Source organism: Lemur catta, chromosome 1 (assembly GCF_020740605.2).
Source record: "Lemur catta isolate mLemCat1 chromosome 1, mLemCat1.pri, whole genome shotgun sequence".
Taxonomy (NCBI): Eukaryota; Metazoa; Chordata; class Mammalia; order Primates; family Lemuridae; genus Lemur; species Lemur catta.
The window spans coordinates 168,201,887-168,213,501 of record NC_059128.1 but is presented as its reverse complement, the minus strand read 5'-3'; the positions used below and the strand labels follow the sequence as shown (position 1 = coordinate 168,213,501).

Here is an 11,615-nt window from a genome sequence, read left to right as displayed (position 1 = left end):
GAGGGCCTGAGAGTTTGTTCTGAGACTTCGTGTACCTGTTCTCCTCTGGAAATTGCTGGTCTCAAAAGACTCTCTGAACACAGTTGCTGGTTGACCTCAACCAACTTGAATGACCTTCCAATGTGATGCAGATGCCCCCCTGCCGCTTTGACAGCTTTCTGTGACCTCAGGGGTTCCCCTCTATCACTGTCCCCACCCTCAGTCCCATTGCTATCTTGGACAATGCAAAACCTCTGGCTACTTTTGAAAATGACCCTGATAGGAATTGCAAGGCTCAGTGAATGCAGAGCTCACCCTGACATAAATCTTAGGGCCTCTTTTCACACTGGGTGTCCTTTGAGGACACAGGACGGTGCCTGTTTGCTGCTGATACCCGTCACACCATGCCTTCTTCCTCTTACTTCCCTTGTAGGGACTTAAACATGCCCTCTGCCAGCTGGTGCCAGAACCACGAGTATTTCTAAAATGATAATGAAGTTCCTAGGCTAACCCACAAAGGCCTTATTAGAGCAAAATTGAACTGTTAGAATCTTACATAAGATTCTCTCTCTCCTGCTCTATGTCTCACTCTTCCTGCCCCCCAGTATTTCCTGGAGTCCTATTCCTCAGTCCTCACTGTTTCTCTCTTCTCTCCACAAGTACATGGTCAAGGGAAACTTCGAGTCCTCATTTAATTTCAGTTATCCCAGATGACCTCAGTGAGAGCCCAGTGACCGGCTCTACACATAATGTTGGGGGAGATGGAAGGTGGGGAGAAGCATGTAATTTCACGAAACTATTTGACATCTGTGAGCTTCAGGGACACCCAGATGATTCTGTAAACATGTGCGCTGTAGATTTATCTACTCTCCACCTCTCCACTGGTCATTTCTTTCGAGTGCTGAAAGGGGCAGGGAGAGGGCACAGGAAGGTGGTCATAATCTCTAGGGCTTCCCCGCAAATCACCTCCATTCCCATAACCCCTGACCCAGGAGCATTAAGTAAACATCTCCCAACTGCCCCCCCCCCCCCACATCTCCACCCACCTGAGTTCTGGCAAGTTGGCTCTGCGAGCCACGCCCTGGGCGGCATAGCACGGCTGCAGACTCCATCTCTTCAGCCTGGCTCTCAGGGCCACGGGCACTGACTGTTGTGCAAAGTATGTTTTTAAGAAAGGGTCCAAATTGTATTTACCCCCCTGCCAGATGGTGAGGCAGCAAGTGTAACTAAAATCTAGAGGACTGGGGTCTCACTGCCAGTGAGCATTCTCCCCAGGGGGCTCCTCTGAGGATGAGAGTGAAGCCCCTGGGAGCCCAAAGTGGCACCAGGCACAGACACCCCTGTGCAGGAGATTGCAGGACTCCCACCAGCCTCTCCCACCACTTCATGGCCAAGAGTGAGAAGGTTCATGCCTCTCTTTCTGGGCATCTCGAGAACCTCAATGACTGTCATTCTCTGAACCAGGGAGTGATAGTCATTTTTTTTATATCTATTGTCACTAATTCTCAGGAAGGTAGGGTAGTGCCCAGCAGTGGTTCTCAAAGTGTGGTTCCCGGACTGGCAGCATCAGCACCATCCGGCAACTCGTGAGAAGTGCAAGTTTTCGGGTTCCACTGTGCACCTGCTGAATCAGAAACCCAAAGGTGGGGCCTGCGATCTGTCCTAACAATCCCTCTTAGTGACTCCAGTGCATGCTCACGCTTGAGGGGAGGCAGAGGTGAGGAGCAGGGAGTCAGATTGCCTGAGTCACAATCCTGACTCTACCATGTGTGTCTCTCAGTTTCCTCGTCCAAAAATTGGGAACAATAGATTACCTGCTACCACTTCACAAGATAACGGTGAGGAAGAGAGTTCATGCCTGCAAAGCATTTAGGAAAGTTCCTGACATAGAGAACCTGCTCAGGAATGTTACTCTTCATCCAGGGTAGGCATTACTTTCCTGTTAAACAGATGAGGAAACCAAGGCCCGGAGAGGTTCGTGACTGGCCCAGTGCTACAGAGGTAATGTGTGAGGCCTCGCTCACTAGCGACACACCTCATTCCCCTTCAGGTTCACATACCCTTGTGGTCCGTCTGGGGTGTGGGAGTGGGGCAGCTCATGAGGGCATCGTGGCTGGGGTGTTGTGCACTTGGGCCGGCCTGCCCCACGGAGGACTGTGCCTTGAGGCTGCCTGCCCTTGCTCTGCTGACTCCTCACGCCTTCCTCTCGTGCACTTTGGGTTCTCTCTCTCTCTCCTTCTGGGACCTTATGGCAAAAGCAAACCAAAGGGCTTGACAGGACCTTCACCTGCTTTGTCCACAGACAGAAGGTGGGTTGTCATTGGTGGAAGTACAGTAAGGATTTCAGGTTAAAGATTCTGCCTCAGGAATTTGGTGACAAATTAAAACTCATTCCTGTGGAAAATTGAGAGTAGATTAGCCAAATTGCCTAGGCTTGTAAGACACTTCATGGATTGAGGTCTTTGGAGTAATTAGTAAATTGTGCATGGAATTGGTAAGCAATTCATAAAGAAAAGTTTTCTCTTCTATCCGCCTGGCTGGATTGAAGCCCTTTGCAGACACGTGTGAATCTGCTGAAAGGAGTCCTGTCCATCCACTCATATTCTCAAGAGGTTAAGCACACGAGCTTTAAGATGCGCTCCCTTGAATTGGAGCTGCACCCCTAGGCCTAGGAGCTTCTTTGAAAGAGCTTTCTGTTACAGTGAATCTTGGCCAGTGATTTCAGAAGGTAAGACTCTTCCGAAATAAAAGTTACCAAGGACTAGAGGAAAAGCCCGATATTACCTTAAATATGTATTAAATGAGCTTCTTGGGAATCATAGCTCCTTTTATTGCCTGGCATCCTTCCACCCCCAACTGCACATTTGTAGATACAGCCCAAGCAAGCCATCTAAATTTTACAAAATTGGCCCGGATGTGAACTTCTCAAATGCAGTGTGTAAACTAAAGCCAGGGCTAATCATGTATTCTGGGTGGTTGTTTATGTTTATTTGCCAGTGACTCCTTATGCCTCACATTTGAATCTTCAGAGTCTCCTATTTATTCAGTTTTTCCTTTGGGTCGCATCAGTGCCAGTGAGTCTAATATATTTTGCTTCTTGGGAGCCATGGGGTCAGGGATGTGTTCCCTCCTCCCCTATTAGGGGAAAGAAAGGATGGTTGTTAAGGATTCTCCCGAAACTTGGGGACAACCTGCTGGAGTCCAGGGACACACACTCTGTTGCCATTCTATGTAAACCCAGACATGCTTCTGCTCATTTTAATTAGACAGATAAAATTAGCAAGGAGATTAAGGTAAAAGGAGAAATTAAAAATATTTAAATGTTAGGTGGAATTTACAAAAGTGAATTGAACAATGAGGTACAATAAGGAATGTAAAGAGAAACACAGACACATTTGAAACATTCCTTGGATGCCACATGGCCTAAGCCTGTCCACAGGTAAGGCAAGAATTCTCCCTTGCCACCTCTTGAATTGCAGATTCCAGGGATGTGGAAGAACATTCTCCAGAAACATTTTCCTTCTCCTTTTCTTCAGATGTTATCAAGAATAACTGATCAGTCAGTATCATTCCAGAATGGCCCACACTGCATCCAATTCAAACCACTCACCTGTTTCCTGTCTGAATTTGCAAACTCTCCAGAGTTTTCTTTTTTTTTTTTTCCCCGTTTGTTTTATTTTTCTCCCTTTCCTCTCTTCCCATCTAGCCAACAGGCCAACTGGGCCAACCAGAAAGCCAAACCAATACCACATTCCTTCCCCTTTGGATTTCCCAGGGACAAAGACTTCCCAGTCCTTTCTTGTTTGCATCTGTTACAAACAAGCACAGTCATTTTATAACGCAGACATACATATGCGTGCTCTTGCACACAGAAACAGGTTTTTCTTTTTTTTTCCCCAATTTGTGGTTTCTTTTTCCTTTTTGCAGAAAATGCAAACAAAAGAAAAACAAGGTTTTCAATTGAAGGTACATCTCTTCTTCAATATGAAGACATTAATTGAATTGGTTGGATCCCCATGCAGTGGTCAGCAAAGTCCTTTGGCAACTGACAGAACAACATCTGGAGACTCAGGAGCTGGGTTTGTTTGAAGAAACTTCCCTACAGGAGTCATGAGCAAAGGGAAATGGGTGTGGGAGAAGGGAGGGGCTCTCGGGGAGGAGTACAAAAGGAGAAAAGAAAAGAATGTCATTGGTGAGGAAGAAAATGGAACACTACTTCTGTTTCTTCCCTCCACCTCCTTCCCTTTCTTCCTGTGGATGGATGACTCCAGCCCACTGAGGGTGGGAGCTGAGTTTACTCGTGCTCCCCTGATGCATAATGTCTTGTCTTCACTTCTGTTGAACATCACCTTTTTATATTTTTATTATGATATATTTGGTCTCCCACGACATCTTAGACATGCTTCTGTCACTGAGAAATGGAGGTTGCCTATTAGCAACAGGTCCGGTTGATTCTTCACTGATGAAAATGCATTCCTCAGCCAAGAAGCCAATCTCTCCAGCACATTCCACAGTGGTCAACCTCTGATTCCTCCTTGACCCTGGTCCTTTTTCTTCTTCTCGTCCCCCAAGAAAACGAGAGTTCTCATGCCATTGCCGTTGGTGACTGACTCATCTGGACCCTCATAGAATGAATACTGTTCAAGATCTTCTTCTGATGGCCTGCCAAGGTGATCCCTATTCTCAGGAGGTCTCTAGGGAGGAAAAAGACACAAAAGAAGTCCTTTAGTGTTCAGGCAACTTTCCACAGATCAAAACTCACCACCAAAGCCACGCTCCTGATAATAGTTGGGTAGACAAATGAAAGTGCTTAAAGTCCAACTAGCCTAAGTTTACCTAAGTTTCTGGCAAACTCTCAGTTAGATATTTTCTTGCGCAATCTTACTTTCTTTATGCAATGGCCCTCTTCTCTGATGTTCCCTCTAGCTTAGACAGTCCTGGCAGTGTCGTGCCTTGTTCGGGGGATGTGTCCTCACTTACAAGCTCTGGAACAGCCCCTTCCATATGTCCACGACCCTCCAGTGGACTGGAATTTTCCCCTGCAAGGAAACTTTCCAAGTGCATACTCCATGGGGCTTCAGTTATTCTGTGGAGCTTTCTGCCTAAATTAGTGATCACCCACTGAGATTGAAAAGATGTGGGGCTTGCCTGGTCTTCTGATGTTTTCCCCTGAGTTTCCATTTTCTGCCTCTGTTTGAATTTTAATGTCATGCATTTTTAAGAAAGGTGATCTCAAATAACTTTAATATATCTGTCCAAGCAGGAATCCAAGGAATATGTCTGGGGTAGGATTTTGAATTATATTAATCTTTGAGTTGTGAGCATTAACGTGAGCAAGTTAATGGCTTATATGTGACCTTAGGAGACCTATGCATCTTCTCTTAGCTAAAAGCAGCAATATATAACAGTGCTTGAGTGCATCCCATGTACCATACACTATCTCACTTAAACCTACATGAAAGAATTTCATAAAAATTGACAAACCATTGTAAAGTCAATGATGACAATAATTTAGCAGCAACTATTTCTTGTGTGCATCCTTGGTAGGTGATGGGCCAAGTGCTTTGCATGTGCTATTCCATTTACCTCCCACCACAAACCAATGAGATGGGCACTATTACTATCTGCACATTTATAGCAAGGCAAGTATGGCTCAGAGACATTAAATAATATGCTCAAGATCACATAACAGATAAGCAGTATGGAGCTGGGGTTCAAATACAAGACCACCTGGCTCTTAACACCCCTGCAGGGCTGCTTTGAAGAACTCTTCTAAGGACCTGACTACATTTCCCCCAAAGCCCCCCTAGCATAGCTGATCACTTTGTACCCTGCACACCAGACCTGGTGGGCTCTGGGCTGGCTCTGTGTCCATAGTACCTTGGCTCTCCTGCCTCCCCGCTTAAGCCTGGTAGTCAGTCTCCCAAGGGCTGCCGCTGGGTGAGATTGTCAAAGTGCCCAAGGCTTTTTAGCAAATACTTATGGGATGCATGTTTGAATTTTGAATTCATAAATTGTCCCACAGTCTATCTTATTAAGTTGCTCATTTTCTTTTTTCCATCTTTTATCTCTCAAGAAACAAATTGAATTGCTCCAATAGTGTGTAGGCATGTTTTACTTTGAACTAAATCCCTTAATTTTCAGTTTGACTTTCCTTTTAGTCTCCCCCTTATCTTTCTCATGTGACTATTCCCAGACCAAGGGAATTCCTTCAGAGTGGGGTGATCATGTGACAGTGGTCCCGTATGCAGGCAGATTACAGTGGGAACACAGGAATAGCCTGTCTTCATGAACACCCACTTCTATGCCTGAACACAGTCTCTCTGATTATCTAGGGGCATCCATTTTAGCTGTGAAAGATGGGGAAGCTGGTTTTCCACTGGTGAGCATGTCTTATTTATTTATTTATTTAATGTATTTATTTTATTTAGGCTATCTGTTTGAAAGTCATTCCGAATGGCTGTCTTTTTAAGGCACCACTAGGAAATGAATCCAGGTTTTAAAAAAATGCATTCTGATTCTCAGCGGATTTAAGGCTAGATACATATTGAAACCATCTCCCTGGAGAAAGTGGAGGTTCTGTCATTTCTGAAAAGAATAAACCTCTGAGAGGTTGAGCTAGACTCCAGGAAGATTGACTGCAAAGTAGTCAGTGTGTCGGGAAGCTGTCTCTCTGAGGCTCAACTGCTAGGGGTGGATACCATGCCTCTTTCCTGGAACTCAGCAACTGGCCTGCCCCAGGAGGGAATCCCAGCACCTAGAACTGTGCCTGATATATAGTAGGTGATCAGTAAGTGTTTGCCAACTGCCTGATGAACTGAGGGATCCTCTACCATTGGAAATGTGTGTTACAGGCCAGTACACAGTGTAGCCTAGGAAACTCATGTGGTACCCTCTAGGGTGTGTGTGTGTGTGTGTGTGTGTGTGTGTGTGTGCATGCGCATGTGCATGTGCATGTGCATGTGCATGTGTTGGCAGAGGGTACAGTTAATTTCTAGGTAGGATTATCTGAGTTTCTGTGAGTGCAGAAGGCAAAATTTGACCCTTGCCAACTTTAATCCAGTGGTTCCTGACCTTGGTGTCACATTAGAATCACCCAGGGAGCTTTTAAAACTCCTGCTGCCCAGGTCTCACCACAATTACTCAGAAGGTGTGGGAGTGAGAACCAGGCCTTGACATTTTTTAAAGATCCCCTGGTGATTCCACTGTGCAGGAAAGTATGGGAACCGCTGAGGTCCTGGGTGGATGGGTAGAAAGACATTGAACTGGCAGCAAGGAAAGCAGGCTTGTTCCCCAGCTTTGCCACTGGTGAGCACCAATTTCACATAATTTCAGAATCCGCTGAATAGAAGTGGTGGAACTAGATAAATATTTCCCAAAATACAATTCCACAAAATCCTGCCCCTCAAAAATATGGTTCCATGGTATTTGATAATTTTAACTAGGTTTCTCTATTTCAGGATTTCTCATGGCCTTTATAATGCTAATATGAGCAGCGAATCTCCAAGAGGGTGATAAAATGCACAGTATTTCCCAAATTTATTTGACCATGGGACCTTTTTTCCAAGGAGAACCTATTAACATTTCCCACAACTGGTGCTACTCAGAACAGTCTTGGAGAAATGATGGACTGCACGGATATTTAAGACCCCTTCTGGCTCTCATCTTATTTGAATAATTTTATTTTGTGTATTCCTCCAAACTGCTCTGGGAGCAGCAGACTGGTAAATAATTTGAGGGGGATGGAAATGTATGCTTATTGACAAGTGCTATCTAAGTACGAGGACAAGCTCCCCACACGTCGGAGATTGTTGCTGAATCAGTGCAATGCTTTTCCTGCTATGTTATTTAAAGTGCTGGCTGGCTGTGTTCTTTCCATCTGGATGCTCTCTTTGATGGGTTGAGTTTAAAAACTTAAATGAGGGAGAGGCTCTCGGTGATTAGGCAAATGACATATGTCTATGACTTTGAAGAACTCTCATGTGGGGCCCAGAATGGATCTCTGCCTCCCCACCCCACCCCCACGTCCCCCTTTGTCTTTCCAAGGCACCCACCCCCGACCAGGCTTGCTTCTATCCAGAGGAGGGGCTCTGAGGATGAGGCCAGAGACAGGACTCACGGCGCCTGCAGTGGCAGGAAAGGAGCCCTGACCCCTTCCTGCAGGCTGGATGCAGGGGATTCTCATCACTTACTCTGATGTCATCTGGGTGACGAGCTGGAGGGAGGTGAAGCCAGCGGTGAGGAAGCTGTCCCTGTACTGAACCATTTTGATGGCACTGAGCCAGTCATCCACGGTGGTAAAGGCCGTGAAGTCGGGGATGGAGCGGTCGAGCAGAGGCTGGGAAGGCCTGGAGAGACAGAGGGGAGCAGGTGACCTCAGAGCTGCAGAGGCACATGGACAGAGCCCGTGTTTGGCTTCACAGAGACTTTGCTGATGGCAGCATCTCTCACAGTTTGAGGATCACAGTGGAACCCCGGGATAACCCTTCCTTCTTTACAAAATCCTAAATTGGTGTGACTTCTAAAGTCAGAGGGCCAGTCCCCCACTTCTGGCTATTGTCACAGATCAGTCAACCCAGACAGGCAGACGGATACAGGATTTGGTCTGCAGGGAAGGGGAGGCTCCCAACTCCTTTGTAAACTGAAATCTGAGAGCCTCACCAGCCAAGGATACAGTCCTTTAAAAAATATGTACAGTTCACCACAACCTCCCCCAATCCACTGGTAACATTTTGTTTTCCCGATTTCATCCTCAGTTACTTGAAAAAATGGAGCAGTGGTGGCACTGACTTTCTCTGGCACATTCTCAAAGCAGACTCCCAGGTACTCAAACCAGAAATCAGGGTGCATCTTGACATTTCCCTCATCCTCAATACCCATATGCAATCCTTCACCAAGTCATAAACATTTTGCCTCCTACATCTCTCAGACTCACCTACTTTTTTCCACAACCATTACCTTTATTTAAGACACTATCTTCTCTATCATGATGGCTGCAATATTCTCCTACCTGTTTTTCTTCATGCGTGCTTGTTCCCTCAACATAAAGTTCACACTGTAGCCAGTTGCTCTTTTTAAAAATGCAGATGTGACCATGATCATAGGGTGCCAAGCTATGCCCCTGACCATGAGACCACCTCCATCTAGGGATCACCCTGTTTCACCAGACTCACACGGCGGTGATGGTTGCCACAGTCTTGAGACTTGCCGGGTTCCGGATCATCTTGTCCAGGGTGTTGACAATCTCCGCAAAGCGGGGCCGGCTGTTTCGGTCCTTCTGCCAACAGTCCAGCATGAGCTGGTGTAGAGCAGCTGGGCAGTCCATGGGTGGAGGCAGCCGGTAGTCCTGCTCAATGGCATTGATGACCTGCAGTGACACACAAGGAAAAGGTGTGACTGGGTGACGGATGAGCCACCAGTCAGTTATTTGCAAATCAGCCACGAAAGATGGAGCCTCCCTGGCTTAGGCTGGCTCAGGTGCCCTTGTTCTGTGCTCACACACCTCCCAGCATAATGGACTTTCTGTGCACTTGGCTGATCCCCCTAGACTGGGGCTCCTAGAAAGCAGGGACCACATCTTGTTGCTCCTTTGTGTCCCTAGCACCTGGTGCAGGGCCCAGCACATGCTAGGTCTCTGTAAATGTTTGTCGAACACTGAGCTGGTGAACCGCTTGAGTATCTCCTCTCTTTAGAAGACATAGGGCCCAATTCTGCCTTACTGGAAGCTAGTGGCAGCAGGGGTGACGAAGCAGTGACGCACGGGAAACCCAGTGAAGCCACTATTTATAAAAGACATCCCCAAGCTTGTGGTGGCCTCATTCTTTCATTCCTAAGGGAAGTGAAGGAAGGAAAGGGACCAGCACTGACAGAGCACCCACTCCACGCCAGACACTCGCTGGGGTCTTCCAGGCAGTATTTGCTTTAACCCTCATGAGGCAGCACCATGACTGGGGTTGAAGATCATCTGGTTAAACGAACTGGTTCCATATGAAGACAACAGTCAAAAATAACAAGGTGGTCCAAAATGAAACTCTCCAATCAAGTTTTGGTAATTTTTTAAAATTCTGAGGGACAATTTCATAAGGATTTTAGGAGCTTTAAGAACTTTGGTTTTCATATTTTCATGTTTTCATCCTGTACTTCTTAATTTCTAATTCATTTTAATCAATTACATTTGCTCTGACCTTCTTGCATTGGGAAAAATAATTATAAATGACCCAAGTGCTAAACATATGAACTTACTATGGCGCACCCATAATACAATGGAAAGCCTAAAATACAACTGCACTTTAAGGCTAAAGTGATACTACAAAAATGTATACATTGAAATGGATAGACATTATAATGTTAGGCAAAAGAGCAGGCTGCATAACTGCTGGTGTGCTATAATATTGCTTTCATAAAAAACAAAAATCAAAACAAAATAAAATCCAACAATTATACACAGGTATAGAAAGACCCTGGAAGGATGTACAGCATGGAGTTAATGGTGGTTGCCTCTGGGGAGGTAGAAACTTGAATGTTCTTTATGCTTTTCTTTTTGCTTGTTTGTATTTTTTATTTCCTATAATAATCATGCATTGATTTTATATTAAAATAAATAGTTAAAGCATCTTAACAAAGGAAATAATTTGGAGATTAGGGATTTTCTGGTGTTTTTGCTTCTACTTTAAAAAATCAGATTCATTTCAACTGATCAATTTTTTTTCTTCATACGTTGGTCAAAAAGCGAATGTTTTGAATGAGTTTACATTCTTACAATTACTGTGTACAATTACTGTGGATGCGAGATGGGGCATGAGATCATGGAATAACCTGAAGTCATTAGAGACAGTCAAGATGCACTGTCCCTTCCCTTCAGTATGATGAAGCACACAAACCGTCACAGTATTACCACTGTATTAAACAATCCAGTGACCGGGAACATTCACTTTTGAACAATGTGTAGCACTGACAAGTTTTCCTCCAAACTGTTGTCAGTCAAACTCCCTGCTCTCCTCTGGGGGCATTTTAACCCCTTTTTCCCCATGAGAAAAGGGAGGCAAAAGCAGTGAATGAACTTGCCCAAGGGTACACAGTTAGCAGACGACAGGCTGGGAATAAGTCACAGGGGTGCTGGATTTTAAGTTTTGAATACCTGGAAAGCCACATAATACCAGGCCTCCATGAGGCTGCCCTGATCATCTCAGCCTGGAAAACAGCACCTGGAGCTGTTTGGGGTCTTCATGGCATGAAACAGGGACACAGAGCGGAGCTAAGTGATCCATGAAAGTGAGCAGCCCGGCATCATTCCCATCAGCCTGGCACGTAAACCTGTGCCCTTTTCAAGCTCCTTCCAGGCAACCAGAGTGAGGGTCCCAGTCACACAGTCTCCACTCATTGTGGGGACAAGTGGGATTACCCCATTGAATGGTCCCATGAGTCCTTTCTGGGTTGCCTAAGGCCAAGCTAGGTAGGACCAGCAAGAGGGGCTAGTGCCCAAATTCAACTTCTCATGGGGCTAGAGGGTCCCAAAATCTTCTAGTGCAAGGCAACTAGTGTTACTCATGTAGCTCTAGACTGATGTCACCTCTGCCCAAATTGTTTGACGCTAGAGCCCCAAAATATTAATTTTGCCTGTGCACAAGACAACTCTC

The 11,615-nt window shown here is 45.7% G+C and overlaps 1 protein-coding gene across 1 annotated transcript in view; it reads right to left on the bottom strand.

Annotated features, from left to right (window-relative positions):
- Positions 1-3,210: 3,210 nt before the first annotated feature.
- The window catches only part of EPHB1 (EPH receptor B1), a 282,512-nt gene continuing 274,107 nt past the window's right edge, over positions 3,211-11,615 (bottom strand). The window contains exons 14-16 of the mRNA XM_045560222.1: positions 9,153-9,346; positions 8,172-8,327; positions 3,211-4,673 (exon numbers count right to left, since the gene is read on the bottom strand). Of these exons, the coding sequence (XP_045416178.1) occupies positions 4,565-4,673; positions 8,172-8,327; positions 9,153-9,346 (459 nt within the window). The 3' untranslated portion in view covers positions 3,211-4,564. The remainder of the gene's footprint in view (positions 4,674-8,171; positions 8,328-9,152; positions 9,347-11,615) is intronic.